Below are 17178 nucleotides of genomic sequence, written 5' to 3' on the forward strand. Positions count from 1 at the left end.
TCACTTGGGCTCTCTGGGAAGCAGATGCTAAAATGGAATTAGTAGTGTAAGAGGTTTCTTGGAAGGTACCACTTGTGAAAGATGAAAGGAGCAGGAAGCAGGATTGGAAGGAAAGGCTCAGACCACAGTGCACACCGGTTAAGATCTCAGTCAACTCAAAGGAGAGCTAGAGAGCAAAGACTGATGATGTATTGGATGTATTGGAAAGCATGGCCAGGCCCCAGTACCTTTGATAAGCTCAGTCATTGGCTGGGGAGATCCAGGAGTAGGGTGACTTTAGTTTACAATGATCTATTGTGTATTTCAAAATAGCTAGATGAGAATAATTCGAATGTTTCTAGCATAAAAACAAATATTTAAGTTGATGGATAGCCCAATTACACTGGTTTGATCTTTACAAATCATATGAATGTATTAAGCTATAACATGTACTCCCCCAAACATAGACATCTATTATATATCAATAAAATAAAATAAAAATAAAGGCTGAGGCAGATCGTGCAGGCGCTAATACCTGGAGACTGTCAGCCAACTGTGCTCCTTGTAGCTGAACATCAAGGCCTTTTTTGAAGGAAGATCAGGGGGATGTACCTCCAATGTTGCCTTACAGGTTAACTCCTCCACGGCAACATCTCTGAAATCTAAACATCACCATCCTACTCTCTCACCCTAACGTCTTATCTTTGCAACTTTCACTCCCTTAATCTCATTATATTTGCTCTTTGATTGTCTAACTTCCATTCCTTTTTTTGCTCAATCTTCTCTCAACATTTCAGCTCTCTGCATTTCACTGCTTTCTGCAGACAGGGTAGATCCGGGTCCTCACCACTTCTTTTATTCTCCAGTGAATATCCTTAAACTCTTTGCCCCCTCTTCCTGTCTAAGTGCTCACACTGTAAAACCTTGTCTATCTGCCTTTATTCCTACACTCAAACTGCTGGTTCCAGCTAAAGAAAATCACACAGCACCACAGATTAATGTCACACAGTTACCAATCTTAGCTGACCCCTAAACACTATACAGAAAACCTATCATCAGTTAATTATACCTTCTCACATAGCATCTGAAGAAAAATCTTTAATTTTTATTTTACAACATATTAAAGAGCATGGTGGAAAAGCAGGGGCTTTTGAGTCATGCGGATCAGATTTGAATTCTAGCTCTGTACTTCCTATATGGCCTTACCTAACTTTTCTGAGTCTTTTTTCCCAATCTGTAAAATGGAACTAATACTAACTGTTCATGACAGATTGTTTTGAGGATTGCATAAAATACATAATTGGTTTACTGAGAAAACTTAAATCACTGGAAGTATACACTTGAAGGTTTTTTCCCCCAGTAACTCCTGCCAACTGTCCTTTACTAACTCCCCCGCCCCCCCCCCCCCGACTTTCCACTGAGTACATCTCAATCCAATTCCATAGCATTTGGGACATTTTCAGTTATTCAACAGTCCTCCACTTGTGCAGGTCAGAGAGGAGGCTGTGTGTGTGTTTGTGTGTGTAGTAAAGGTGTAATCTGCTTTCCTGATCTCTACACTCCCATCCGGTCACTTACCCCTCCAGTGTCTGAAAAGGAAGGCAGGCAGGGAAGAATTTGTCTCCTTATACACTGTCAAGGTTTCTGCCCCACCTTTCACTGTAAATAACCTTGCTTCTTTTCATAGGCTCAGTATGACCAGGTGGTGACTACAATAAGTTCCACTGACAAGACACCAGTCCTAAGCAGTTCCAGTGAACATCAATGGTCTCTTGGAAGACTTGATCTCTTGGATAAATTCCATCTTTCCCACCCTGACTCCCTATCCCAAGGACTGCTTCAGTGGCCCACATTTTACCTACTTTATCACTGGCCACTGCAACCGGGAGCCCAAGGTATAGGTGGGATTTGTCATTTTAGGAATCAGGGACTGTACCTTTTAGGAATCAGGGACTTAAGATGAGTTGTCTTTGTCCTCTTGGCCTAGTCAGACCACCCAGCAACCTCTCCTTAATTTCCCTTCCTTTATACTGGTAGCACTGGGTAGGGAATCACAGCCTAGAATGAAGACTTGGCCCCAAATAATTTGGTAACTATTGCTCAAGAGTGTACTATTTCACCATAATTCCTGGACTAATTAATAACCTTAAAGGGTAATGAAAGGATATCAATCAATACTTTACTCCATTCTGATAATGTAGATAAATTATCTTCTACAACTGATCCGGCTTATACCAGTGTATGTTATTTTTTCTTGGGGAGATATTACAGAGTTCCATTTCTAGATTGTATGCTTGTCTGGGTCACCAATATAGATGCACACATGCACTGTTCTAAGTATTTTATACATATTAACTCATTTAATCCTCACAGCAGTCTTATGAGGTAGTTACAATTATAGTCCCCAAATTACAGATGAGGGAATTGAGGTACAGTTTAAGCAACCTAATTGTTTTCTAGTCACTGTTACATAGTTGAATTATTCTTGCTAGGAATCCAATTAAGATTTTCAAATCCATCTTCAAAAGGTAGAGTGTTCTTAATTTTATTTTTTCTTTGTTATAAATGATTTTTGGTATTACTACAACCTGTCAAAAACTGGATAACTTATTTTTGTGATCTGGAAGAGGTTGTATAGCATGATCCTTGATATACCTATGATATACCAGAATTATCTAGTTCTTGGAATTTTATGGAATTCATCCATAAATCATTTTCTATCTAGTGGCAATCATTCTTTAGGAATTATTTCAATTGTTATTGGTTGTTTTAATTTTCCTACACATTGTATTTTTTATACTTTATATTTTTAAAATATAAAGCTCTCTTGAGCTTTCTCCATATTATGCATGAGATTTTCTTTTAATTTTGAAATATCACTTTTATCCATAGTATATCCCTCTTCAGTTCTCTAGTTGATGTCTGCACAATCTGATAAATTTGAATCACAAAAATACATGTAAGATAGCACCACTTGAATCAGTCCAGAGATTTAGATCCAAATTGAAGTATTATGAATGCAACATTTTTTACTTTTAAAATAATGTTTTCTTTTTGGAATGCAACATTTTAAATGAAGAATTTAATACTGTCTGGTGTTAAATATGATGTTTTAAGTACTATTCCCCTCTTTTGTGACAATTTATAATTTTTAAAAGTCCCCTCTCAAAGTATTAAATATCTAAAATTTCATCTAATCATCTGTATTTACATATTTACATATCCCTTAGACTAAATGTAAAACTTCAATCAGCTAAATTACAACACAGATTTAAGTGATACAATATACACCTAAATGTAATTTAACCTCTGAAAGTTTTAAGCAATATTTCTCAATTACAGCGTCTTTAAGGAAAAAATACAAATATGAGGCCTTTGTCAAGAAACTTCCTGAATAACAAAAAGCATAACTGGACTCAAAACTTCTCTACGTCAGGGACTTGCTTACTGGTTTACCTCTGACTGATCGGCCTAGCACAGAGCCTGGCTCCTACTACAGTGCTCACCCAGTATTTATTAAATGAACCATTTGGTAACTAAATGTTGGAAGGATCATCACATTGCTGCAAGATTTAAAAATAAAAGGATGCTGCACCTTTATGTTCTTCCTCAGGGTGTCTGCTCCTGCACTGGAGGTCCAGGTGAAGGCTGGACACTGACTAGGAGGAGGAATGTTAAGGTCAGGAGGCAAGGCGGAAGGCTGTCCCATCATATACTTTGATGCCATTTTGGCTGCTTTCTTGTTGCTCACCTAAAAACACTGGGCGACTAGATAGCTGGGCCACTCTCTGAACCCTCTGGTCTTAATTACCACCAAGCCTTTTTCATCTTTTCCACCTTTTCCTGCATACATTCGGTGTCGTAGGTATTCTGGTGCCTGTGGTACCCCCGCCCCTTAAATTAGTTAAGGAAAACAACCTCTTTTCTATCCCAACAGTTATCTATAAAAGCAGTTTGTGGAATGCATGATGATTTCAATCCCAACACCAATCCCACGCGAAACCGGGAGCCCCTCGACCCCTCCCCGTTTGGCAGTGGTGACGCGGCTGCAGCTCTCTCGAGTCTCTTTCAGGAAGATGCTCCGCGGCGTGAGGGATTACCCAGGGAGGGGGACGGGCTAGGGCCCTAGGTCCCGCCCTCTTCTCAACTCGCGGGGTCTCAGGGCAGGGAGGTTGAGAGGCGGCAGGGGGCCTGACTGTTCGCCGCCAGGGCAGCAAAGCGGCGAGAAGGCAGCCTGCCCACCCGGCCGCAACCTCCGCCCCGCGCGGCGCCGCGCACGTCTTAAGTAAGCGCCCGAGGCCCCGCCTCCGGCAGCCCGGCCCCGCCCTCCTCGGGCCCAGACGGAGCTCTGGCTCCGCCGGCGGAGGGGGCGGAGCGAACCCGCAGCTGCAACTTCGCCTAGAGCCTTTGAAAAGCCTGGGCTCAGCCGGGGACCGAGCTGCCGTCACCGCCGAGCCGCCGCTTCCCCGGCCCGGGCCTTAGCCCAAGCGGCTTGGCCATGGCAGCCGCCGCCTCTGCGGCGAATCTGGCCCCTGCGCTCCCCGTCCGTCGCTGAGCAGCCGTTACCCAGCCAGCCTGTCCGCCCGCTTTTCCTCCTGCCCGCGCCGCCGAGGCCCAGGCTCCGCTCAAGTTTCCGCCGCCGAAGCAGCCCGAGGCGAAGGCGAGGGAGGACGGACGTGGGGAGTCGGGCGCCCCCGGCCCACCCAGCCCTCCCGTCGGCGATGTGGGGGCGCTTCCTGGCCCCCGCGGCCGGCGGCCGAGACAGCCCCGGCGGAGCCCGCAGCTTCCCGGCCGGTAAGGAACAGGACAGCTCCCAGGCTAGGGTGGGCGTCGCGGCGGATCCCGGCGCCTCGGGACCCCGCCGGCGCTCCGCTCCCTCCTCAGGCCTGTCTTCCCCCTGGCCGCCTCCCCGCCGCCGCCGCGCGCCCCGTTTCCTCCCGGCAGGCTGACATCTGGCGGGCCGCGTCCCCGGCGCGTCCGCCCCGCATCCCGGCCCCGCACGGCTCCGCGTCCCGCCGGCCGCAGCCCCAGTGCCCGCAGCTATCCAGCTCGCCTGGGCCCCCACGGCTCAGGCTTTGTTGTCCGTCTTCCTGTCCTTCTCCTTTTCCCTCGTGGGGTGTGTGACCGGCGTGATAACGGGACTTGCCTGCCGCTCGCGGGGACCCGGGCGGGAAGGTCGCTGCGACCGTGCTGCGGCGGTTCAGGCGGATCACGGTTCCGCGCCCGCCCGACCTCTGTGGGGCGCGGACCCGGGTCTCCCGTGCCTGCGCCCGCGGCCGCTACGGTAGGGCGCGTTTCGGGGCGGGAGGAAGCTGCGGGTGCAGCGGTCGCTGTAATGGAGCCCCGAGGGAACTTGAGCCCCTCACAGGAACCGGGTCGCCGCCCCGAAGCCCCCTCCGGCGTAAGGGGAGGGCACGTCCTGCGAGAGCCAATCGACCTTTGAGCAATGGGTGTGTGAATTCGTTTGTCTTTCTCTGGCCCCGTCCGGGAAAATTAGGGGTTTGCCTTGTTCCTGTGTGAAGGGGGCAGTTTGTATAGGACAGCCATTTCATGCCTGCATTGCTCAGAAGTTGTGTAGGAGCCACCAAATTAGGATAAATCCTCCCCTAATTAGGGATAAAAAAAATCAGGTTTGGGTTGCCCGTGACAGATTACCTAACGATGGCTGTCCTTTAAACTTAATTGAGTTTTTAACTCCTTTGGGAAAGCTGAAAGTTATATAGACCTTTTATTCAGAAAAAAAGCCATATGTATGTACTCAAAAATTTCCCTACAACGAGCTCCTGTAACCTTGTAACCTTGCTCCACAAAGTGTTTGCATTGGACTTGTGTAACTTAGATATTTTTGTATATGTTTTCAAACTTATCATTTACAAAACAAAAAGGCAGAAGCAGCATTTGGAAATGGTTTTTTGATGATAATATTTTCTGCTATTTATCTGACACTAACCCTATTGCTATTGAAATTTCAAATAATGCAATTCCAAGATGGTTTAGACATTTGGAATGTGGTTTTTTAGAAAAGACATATACATTTTAAAAATCCAGAGTTAGTTTTGAAATCATGCACTGAAGTTTAGTTCTGCATCGCTGTTAGAAATAATTGAATTTGATGTAGGAGTGAAGTTAGTAAAAAAAACGGTAGAAAATTATTTTTTATAAATTGTATACTATTTATCCTGTGAAGGAGACAGGAGTTAAGAGGTTTCTGAGCTTACCAGTTTTCATAAATCTTGCCGTCTAAGGTAACTTCAGTGATAGGGACTGTAGGGAGTGGTTTCAATTTATCCGTACATGTCAAAAGCCATCTGTAATGTCTTTGTAACTCATCCTCTTAAAATTTACTTCTGATAATAGCAGCTTGTTTGGAGGTATATCACTGGAAGCGATGTATCCATTTTTGCATTATTTTCTATGAAGAAAATGTCTTAGTGTTTAAAGTTAAGTAACCGAAAGACTCTGATGTTTTATTGCAGCGTCTGGACATTTGCTATGGCATAGAATATTGTGGAAGAAGACATTTTATATTCTCAAATCCAAGTTTAAGGAATTTAGACATTATATCTTTACAGAAGCATGTATTTTATCTCAGCTTTGACCATGATAAACCATTGGTAAATCAGGGCTTGGCTTTCCAATAAAAATTTTTCAGCTATATGCTAAAAATATGTAATTATTTATTGTTTCTTTATTTTCAAACAAATATATTAATAAAGATATTTAAAATAATTTAAAGTTTTAAAAAGCTATACCTTAGGTGGAAAACTTGTGTCATTTCTTTAGCAAATGAGCAGATGGTGGAGGTCAAGATTATGACCTCTGAGTTGGTTCATGTAGGGATCTTTTTTCCCTTCTGGGAATTTGCAGAAAATTTAAATCTTTGAAATATTATTGTCCAATATATCTTTTGACTAATTTGAGCTATTTTGGGGCTTGTCTGAAACAAAGGGAACCTGTCTTCTGATTGAGTTTATTGGTAATCTTTTTTGTCCTGAGGGCCAATGTGAAGGCAGGGATAAATAAATGATTTCTAGTATTAAAATGAGTTTATCTCAATATGTCTGGTGTCCTGGTTGATTTTTTAATACAAATATGTGGCTACACTAAAGGGAAAACCAAAGGTAATGTAGAACTAGATTTCTAAAAAATCAGAGGAAACTTTCTTCTTAAGGAAATGGTAGTAAAAAATAAGAATAGAAGTGTGGTTTGAAAAATATTGAAATTTTGGCCTTTGCTTTAAGATTTCTGTTTGGATTTACCTACAGTTTTTCAGCTTTCCTTAGTAATTGTGTTATAAACTAAAATAAATATTTCCTTGTAAAGGACAAATAAAAGCTCCCCCCACCTTGTATTGGCAAGTGTGGTTAGAAGGCTAATTTTAAATAGGACAAGTGGTGGTATGTCTTCTATGCATTTGGTTGAGTGCATTTGAAATTACCCCATTCAAAATGCATATTAGTTTCAAAGTTTGGTGCAGAAAGGATGTATTTCCCTTAGGCTTTTGAAATTTAGTATGATATAGTGATATTTTGAGTACTTCCTAATACCTAGTTATACTGAGTCTCTTCATTTTTATAAATAAAATTTAAAAAATAACCAACCCTTAAAACATTTTGAGGTAGAGTATTATACTTTTGAAGTGTGCTAAAAAGAAAATGTTATAGGACACATTTGACCTCAAAAAATGTCATTTGTTCATTGCTTTGTGCTTTACATCTGTCTCTTCTTAGATGATGCATTGCCATAGTGTTTAGTGTTTAGTGATGTCATAATGATAGTGGTAATAACTGGCATGATTACAACAAATGTTTTCTGCTGTGGTTCTGAATTAGATGGACCCAAGAGTACTATGGTAACAGTGAAACAACTCTTTAGCCTAAGCTCAACTGGACATGTTCTTTCATAATAGACATTGGGGTTGAGGTGTGAATCTCAACTTTAGTGATGACTTTTGTGAAATGAACTTGATTAATAATTGGAATTTGATCACTTCTTGGCTTGAATGAAGCTGGTAAATTAATCTGAGGCCAAGCAATAAATGGTGAGTTGATAATCTCATGTTGTGAATATTTATGTATGTTGTGATCAGAATGATTTTAGAGTCATGATTTTTCTGATGGGATAAAATGTGTGTATGTGTACTCTGAGATGATGAAGTGTTAAAGTCTCTAGTATTTTGGTGAGTTATAGCTTAACTAGTTCCCATAAATTTTGCATGAAAAAATGAAGAATATGATCACCCATGTAATTGTTAAGGCACATGATATTATTATTATTACTGTAAGGATTTTCATAATTGATACTAGAAAAATAACTTTCTAAAAAGAACACTATTGTATGAGGTGACTTATTTTAAGAATGGGAATAATCAACATAAAAAGAACATCAAATTGCTTTTCATACCAATATTTTACTTTCTACTTTTCTTTAATTAAAAAATTGTTACCTAGCATAGTGCTTAAATTGTTCTTTCAGTAAGTATTGTGTGCCAGGTATTGTGCTAGTTTCTGGGGAGTACATCACTGAACAAGAAAGATAAAGTTCCTGTTCTTAGGGAGCTTACATTTTAGTAGAGAGGATGCAGTCAGTAAGTAAACAGATAACAAGATTCAGCTAGTGTTAAGTACTACGGAGAAAAGAAAACTTGGTGAGGTGGCAGAGGATGGACAGAGTTACTTGGGTAGGCAGAGTTCCTTTGGTTGCCTCTCTGAGGAGGTAACTTTACTGTGAGACCTGAATGATGAAAAGGAGCCTAGCATGAAGGGAGGAGTGTTCAGGTGGAGGGAACAGAAACAGCAAAATCTCCAGGGTGGAAATGACTTTGGGGAGTTTGAAGAATATGAGAAGCTGGTGAGTATAGAGCTTAGTGAGCAGGAATGTGAAGTGAGGAAGACCTGACAATAATGTTAGGAATTGTAAGGAGTTTGGATTCTATTCTGTATGTGAGAGGAAGCTTAGCATGAAACGGCAGGAGAGACTACCATTTCACTCAGTAGTAGTACATCAAGTGCCTACTATGAGGCAGATACTGTTCTATGTATTTGGGACAGGGAACAGACATTCTTTATCCTTGGTGTTTACAATCACTCCTGGCTGTTGTGTGGGGAAAGAAATTGTGGAGGGATAGGGGCAAAAATAGCAGTAGGGAAGCCAGTTAATAGGCCATTGCAGTTATTAGGTAAGAGGCGATGGCTTGCATTAGAGTGGTTGGATTGGCATTTAGAGAGAAGAGGATGGATTTGGAATATACATGAGAAATAAAGCTGATAGCATTTACTGACAGTTTGGAGGTTGCAAGTCAGAGAAAGAAGAATCAAAGATGAAATTTAGTTTTGGCTTCAGTAATAATAATGGATGGTAGTGTTATTTCCTGAGATGGGGAAGGTTAGTTAGGAGTAAGGGAAGAGTGTAAGGAAGATAAGTGGAATCAAGAGTTCTGTTTTGGCCATGTGAAGTTTGAGATCCTTTTGAGAAGTTCAGGTGAGATGTTGAGTAGGAAGTTGGTTTACAAGTCTGGAGCATAGTGGGGACACCACTGGGGTGGGGGGAGATAGGAATTTGAGAGTTACTTGGGTATAAATGGTGTTTAAAGGTCATGGAGCTGGATGGATCACATGGAGACATTATAGAGAAGACAGCAGAGGTCCAAGCCCTGGGTCACTAACATTTTCTGTTCGGGTAGAGGAAGATGAGCCATCCAGAGAGACTGAGAAGCAGCACCAGAGAGGTAGGAGTAAATGCAGGAGAATGTGTTGTTCCAGAAGAGAGGAGACTGAAGGCAGGAGTGATCTTCAAAGTCTCATGCTTCCAAGAGGCATGTTAAGATGACTCAGAAGAAAATGGATCAATGCCATTGGCCAGTTTCAGTGAGAGATTTAAAAGTTAAAGCTGGTGGAAGTAGAGATTATCTAATCCAGTAAACTCATTTTATTGCACAAGGATTTATACATAGGGGCTTAATAAATGTTTGAATTGCTTTCTTTTTACCAGTTCTCAAGCTAGGGTGACCAACAGTCTGGGCGTCTGGGATTTTCAGTTTTAAAACTAGGAGAAGTGTCCTGGGTTTGCCCAGGGCTGAAAGGTTTCCTGGGATGCCTTACATCAAATGATGGTGGAGCCTCGTCCAGAGTTCTCTGCCCAGGGCCTCTGAACTGGTGTTAACAGTGTTCCCTTTCTCATCAGATGGAAGATTCTGTCAACAGGGATCAGACTTTCGTATTGTGTCTGTATCTAGTTTTATTTCATGCTCTTATTAACCTCCCTCTGGTCTGACTACCTCAGAAAAATAACTGCCTTTTTTTTTTTTTTTTTTTTTTTTTTAAAGAGACTGTTTTGTTCTGTCACCCAGGTTGATCTTGAACTCCTGGGCTCAAGTAATCTTCCCACCTCAGCCTCCTGAATAGCTGGGACTGCAGGTACCAGCCACCACACCCACCTAATTTTTTAAAAAATATTTTTATAAGCAGGGTCTTACTATGTTGCCTAGGCTGGTCTTAACTCCTGGCCTAAAGTGATCCTCTCCCCTCATCCTCCAGAGTACAGGAGTGAGTGACCACATCTGGTTTCTGCCTCTATTTTTGCTTTTCCCCTCCTGTGATAAATTGTTTTAAGGCTTCATTAGGTAGTGCTAAATTAATTCAAATGGTTGATAGGAATTTGAGTTACTTTAAAGGGAGTGAACATGCCTGCTTTATATATAGTTGCTATCTAGTGAAGAAAACTTGATTGCTTTATTGATACTACTTTTTAAACTAATTTTTAATATTAAAGTTCAGAGTTCTGAAATGAACTATAGTTTTTAGTTATGGTCCTCTGGAAGAGAATGGGATGAAAGAGTGGTACTACATTTCATGTGGTTCAAAATTTTCTACCAGTTGGTTACCTTGCTTTTGTAGAGGCAGAGATTGCATGACTATTAACCATAAGAAATTATATATAGATATGGCTTTGCCATGATATTTCTGAAGCTCATTAATTAATTTCTCATTAATACTCAGCATTCTCTGTCTCATTTTAGGAATAATGTACTGAAAAGTTTGACAAGAAATTAAGTGCTTTAATTTGGGGGACAAAAATTCCAGACATAAAGTTTCTCAAAACTTTATTTTCAAGTGTTTTAAGACTAAAATTTTGTTTTAATTTTGACATTTAGATGCATTATGTATGGTTCTTATATTCCCTAGTATCAGAAAAATTGAAGGACTATTGAAGAATAATTAGCCTACTGTGCTTCCTTTAGAAGTCAATGGCTTCATTAAAAAAAGTAGTATTCATTAGGTATAACAACTTCCTTATTTAGGAAAATTTACTTTGATCAAGGGGTTTATTTTCTCCTGAGTGCTGATGCTCTCTCTTTCTTGGTTTTGGCATAATTTTCTACTGTGTAGAATATTTTCCCTATTAGGTGATAATATGAAATAGTTGTAGTCTAAGACAAAGGTAAACCCCCTGAAATACCACTTGGTGTACTCCCCCACATTTGTAGTGGTTTTATTAACAACTCTTAGTAGTTTTTAACTGTACCTAATTTTTCTAATTTCTAACCAGGAAGAAAGGCTTATGAAAAAATAAATTAAATATGTGGCTATCATTCTGAATAGCTGCCAAAATGCTTTTTTGATTACAGTGTTGCATGTAACCAGAAGATAGTACTGTCTGGCTTGTCCACACACCGAAATCAACAGACATCTAATTTTTTCATAGAAGGAGGAAAGATAAGTCTTATCCATCTTGGTTGCTCCCTTTACCTTCTGGAGTTCCTTCTTTCATATAAGAAGTACTTGGTGAATATTTATTGGTAAGAATTCATACTTTTTCTGTGAAAGGTGAACTACTTTTTTAATCCATCTGATCTTTGTTCTTAGTTGAGGTAATTTTAGCCATAGCCTGAACCAACCTAGTTTAAGGTCCTTGTAGTAGTAGAATTGAAAATAAGGAAATTTGGAATCATATTTAAAGAATGTATTCTTATGCCTTTTGTGGTTATGTTTTTAAAATTATTTGCAGTGGTTAATGAGCAAACTTCAAACTTTTCTTTTTATACTTTACTTTTGATAAAATATAGTATTGACAAATAATTGACAATAATTGACAAATAATAGTTGTATATATTTATGGGGTACGATGTCATGTTTTGATCTACGCATATATTGTAGAAAGATTAAATCAAGCTAATTAACATTCTTACCAACTTATTCTTTTGGAGTTATACTTAAAAATCTATTGTTTTAGCAGTTTTGCAATATACATTATTATTAACTATGGTCATTGTGCAGTACAATAGGTCACTAAAACTTATTCCTCTACTCTAACTGAAACGTACCCTTTGATCAACATCCCCCCTTTCTCGAGCCCTCCCCCTTTTATGTTTAGCAAGTAACAAATACTAGCTACCAATTTACTTAAAAATTTGATTTAAATCTTTAAATGTAAGCAAGCCAATTAGCTTAGACTGAGTTAGATTTTAATGTCATTATTTTTTTTAGCTAGTTAATGTGTTATGTGAACAAGTATACTTACTAACTTGATGCTGCTAACCTTATTTTAGCAGAGTGGAATCATCTTCAGTGACTATTTAATTCTCAGTCTTAAAAACTGGTTTTATTTTATTCTTGGTTCTTCTGACATAAGTTCTAACGAGAGATAAATTCTAACATTTCATATTTGAGCTGATCTTTAGATCTTTTAGAACAGGAGGAGCACAGCCTCAAAACACCTCTCCTTTTTACTACCTGTTTGATTATTTTTCTTGATACATTATGACTGAACCTTCATGAAAAAGGTAGGTGTTTAGCAAATGTTTTTGAAAAGAGACTGCAGAGAAGCAATGGATTCCTTATGTTTTGGAAATGCCTAACAGTCAAAATTCCACCTAATGCTCCTATTATATGTAGGTGATATTTATCATAGTTTATCAATTTTAAGATGTACTTTAAAAGTGTTTTAATATTTCTGATATCTACATGCATAGTCTCATAATTCATGGTATCCTTTAATTGGCACTGTTTTAGTTGTACATAAAAAATGATATATGTTAAAATTATTTTTCCAACTTGTAAAGTTTGCAGGTATGTGAGTCATTTTGACCCCCAATATACCTTCTTCATATTGGGAGCTTGTAAAGCATCATCTTTAGCCTTAAGGGGATCAGCTGTTATTTTTTTTAAACTGAAATCCTAAGTGACATATTACTGCCAGATCTGATTTGATTGTCTTTTTTTTTCTTCTTGCAAAGAGAATGATGAAGAGTGTTCATAGGAAGCACAGCTTGGATATTTTCTTGTTTGTTTGTACTTATATTTTCAGTATTATCTTCAGGCTTTTCAATTTTCAGGTTTCTTTGCAGTAATATATTTATTTATTATTTCAGCATATTATGGGGGTACAAATGTTAAGGTTACGTATATTGCCCTTGCTCCCCCTCCCCCCACGAGTCAGAGCTTCAAGGGTGTCCATCCCCCAGATGGTGTGCATTGCACTCATTATATATGTATATACCCATCCCCTCCCCCTCACCAACACCTGATAAATGTTATTCCTATATGTCCACTTAGGTGTTGATCAGTTAATACCAATTTGCTGGTGAGTACATGTGGTGCTTGTTTTTCCATTCTTGGGATGCTTCACTTAGTAGAATGGGCTTCAGCTCTATCCAGGAAAATAAAAGAGGTGCTATATCACCATTGTTTCTTATAGCTAAATAGTACTCCATGGCATACATATACCACATTATATTAATCTACTCATGTATTGATGGGCACTTGGGTTGTTTCCACATCTTTGCAATTGTGATAGTGCTGATATAAACATTCCAGTGTAGGTGTATTTTTCATAGATTGACTTTGTTCTTTTGGATAGATGCCCAGTAATGGGATTGCTGGGTCAAATGGTAGATACACTTGCAGTAATATTTTAAAGCTACTGATCCATTTTGTAAGTGTTAGCTTAGATAAAACTACATGTGTATGTAAATCTGCTTCATCAGGCACAAACTGCAATGCATTGCAATACAAAGAAATTGAATGAAGGAGAATATCACTGTCAAGCTCTCTGTGTAGAACTCCCCCCTTTTTTGGCTTTTACCTATGTTAAAAAGTAAAAAAACCCCAAAACTCCCCCTTTTTCCTCAGTTTACCTTACCTGTATGTAACATGATGTTCTGATAATCAGGGGCACCAATGTTAATTTGTATATTAAATATTAGTGAAACTTAACGCATTACTTTTTCCTAAAGATAATTCTAAATGTATACAGAACTTATAACATTTTCTTCCAGCAGTCATCTGATGGATTTATTCCTGTACTCCCTGGCATGAATGTATCCACTTTGGAGATCATAGAAGTAGAAAGCTATTGTATGCCTAATCTCTGGAATATAGATGTTAAAAAAAAATGGCAGCTATTAGAGAGATGGGTATTGGGTATATGTTTGAAGGAGTAGTTGTAAACATCCTAATGAGAAATAATTATTATATTAGGCAGAGAAGCTGGTGATAGTTTAGTTGTCCTTGATCGAACAGGAAAGGAGAAGAACAAGGTTAAAAACTTATAAGAGTAGGGTACTGTCTCTCATGAGGAACAGAAGAATTATTATGTGGTATTTGTCAGATGATATTTTTCTTCTCTAATTATTAAAGTTATATATATGCTCAGTAAAATATTGACTCAATATAGAAAGGTTTAAAATGAAGATAAGCCTCTTCATTTTCTTTCATGCCAGTCTTCCATTTTTCATAGTTTTTATTTATCCTTCTGGAAGATTTCTGTGCATGTACAATAATAAAAATATGACTAACACTTATTGAGATCTTAATATGCCTGGTACTTTTTTAAATGTTTTTACATAATTATTTATCATAACAATCCTATAACATAGGTAATATATGTAAGTTTGTATTCCTTTTACATATGAAGAAACAGGCACATAGAAGTTAAATGATTTACTTTGAAGTCTCACTGTGCTAATAAGAGGTGGTAAAAACTTGAACTCGGGTAGTCTGGTTTCATAGTCCATATCCTTTTCCATTAAGCTATACTGTTATTTTTATAATAAAACACATAAATTAAGACTATTAGAGTCATTTTCCCCAGAGATACAGTACTAAAATGAAATAAAGGATTAGAATGAAGATTATATATCTCAATATATTATGTTTCTGCCATCTTAGTTAGATATTCTCAGTTGCAGTACATGATTTTCTTTTTCTTTCTAGTGACCATTAATATGATTATTTTCATATGGTTTAATGTTTTATTTATTTTTTGTGACTTTTGTGTGTCTTTTTGACCTATTAGAGACTGTTTTCCTATTTTTTGTTTGGAGTTTTGGTCATTAGCTCTTCAAATCTTTAAAATTATTTTTTAAAAAAGCTTCTTTGATAAATATTTACTGATCTTTAAATAGATACTTAAATGCAAACTGACTCAAGGGATAGTTTAAAATATCCTGGATTTTAAAATAAACAGGCAACAACCACCAAACAAAACCCTTGTTTTAATCCTTCTACAGGGAAGGGTATTTTTGTAGCTCTAATTGTAAGGCTTCCAAAATTCTAATTTTATTCTATGAACACTTATTGGATACCCAGTGGTTATAATGACTACATTTATTGAGACCCTGCCTAAGTGTGCAGCTCTGTGCTAGGTGCTGGACACTAAAAACAAAATTTTATTTTTCACTGTTCCTAGTGTGGTGAGGGAGAAGAAAGTCATATGTATAGGGGTTAATAAAATTTAGTAAATACTGTGATAGAATTTTGAATAATATGTTGGAAGTGAACAAAGTAATAGTTATTTAATGCCATGTGGAGGAATCAGGGAAGACAGAGCAAATTAAGTCTGAACTGGGACTTTTTTTTTTTTTGAGACAGACTCTTACTCACTCTGTGACCCTCCCCCCCCCCCCCCCAGCTAGAGTGCCTTGGCGTCAGCTTAGTAACCTCAAACTCCTCCTGGGGTCCAGGGATCCTTCTGCCTCAGCCTCCCGAGTGGCTGGGACCACGCCTGTCTAATTTTGTCTATTTTTGGTAGAGATGGGGATCTCTCTCTTGCTCAGGCTGGTCTGGAACTCCTGAGCTCAAACGTCCATCACCCCGGCCTCCAGAGTGCTTGGATTACAGGTGTGAGCCACTGTGCTGGCCTGAACTGGGACTCTTAAAGGTACAAAAGGGAAACAGCTTGGAGTCATCAAAAGCCTGTTGTGTTTGGAGGAAGCCATTAGGTAAGTGCATTTGCAGGGGAGCTAGAATGGGAGAGGTAGAAGTTGGAAAGCGTTAGAAAATGAGGCTGACAACTGGTGAAGAACGTTGCCAAACTTAATAAGTTTGAGTTTTACCCCACAGACCTATATAAGCAGGAGAATGATATAAACATACTTGATTCTAAGATAATTCTTTCTGATGGTAGGGTAGAGGTTGGCTTGAGTGGAGTTACTCCAGAAGGAGAATAGATTCTTTGTGCAAAAGTACTTTGTACTTGTTAATATTTCAGATATTAAAGTGTAAAATATGTGTAACTTATATGATGTAAGGGTAAATGCACTTTGATATTTTCTAGTTTGGTCTGTTCTATTTTATTTTAAAAGGTTGGTCTCAAAGTTGATTTTTAAGACCTAGTAATATGTGATAGATAATCAGCATTTTGAAAAACATTTATATTCGTGACTGTATTATATATTTAGCTTTTTATGTAAAAGTATAAATCTGCTTTGTCAGTGGTATTAGTTTTATTTTCTTCTGGCTTGGAGTTGTCATTAAAATATTCAATAAGAAGATAAGTTGTTATTCTAAGTGCAGTTACAGATATATTTTTATACAGTGGAAGACCTTGTACTGTATGCATTTTTGCTTCCAATAAGAAAGCTTCAGAAATAAAATAAAATAGGTTGCTTCTTCATTTGATGCTAATCTTCTGTGTGAGAAATGTTCCTAACTTTTTATAAGTTATCCCTGGGTATTCAGTATTCTATTTAAAGGAGTTAAAATTAGTATTAAAAAATGTAACATACTGTCTTCTAAAGAGAAGTTCCAATGTAGGGTGTCTCGGAAACTTTGTTGTTCTTACCGTAATGCTTCTGTCTTTGTTTTAGAGAGAATGATTTTTTAGTCATGCATTTGCTTTAGTATGATAGGACCTGTTAAGTAAGACTTTATTGACAGAGATCACTAGAATCTTAAAATCACTTATATTAACCCTTTTTAA

At 38.6% G+C, this 17178-nt stretch overlaps 1 protein-coding gene across 4 annotated transcripts in view; it reads left to right on the forward strand.

Moving 5' to 3' along the window:
* Window positions 1-4285: 4285 nt before the first annotated feature.
* Window positions 4286-17178, forward strand: part of CEP85L (centrosomal protein 85L) — a 127145-nt gene continuing 114252 nt past the window's right edge. Inside the window, exons 1-2 of one of the 4 annotated variants that reach the window (XM_012739129.3) lie at window positions 4286-8020; window positions 11606-11776. Coding sequence is in view for 1 of the 4 variants with exons in the window: in XM_012739126.3 (XP_012594580.2) it covers window positions 4701-4773 (73 nt within the window). In the remaining 3 variants the exon portion in view is untranslated. Of the gene's footprint in view, window positions 8021-11605; window positions 11777-16021; window positions 16199-17178 lie in introns of those variants that run through there. The other 3 variants (XM_012739130.3, XM_012739126.3, XM_012739131.2) reach the window with 3 other exon arrangements.

Source organism: Microcebus murinus, chromosome 5, assembly GCF_040939455.1.
Source record: "Microcebus murinus isolate Inina chromosome 5, M.murinus_Inina_mat1.0, whole genome shotgun sequence".
Lineage (NCBI taxonomy): Eukaryota > Metazoa > Chordata > Mammalia > Primates > Cheirogaleidae > Microcebus > Microcebus murinus.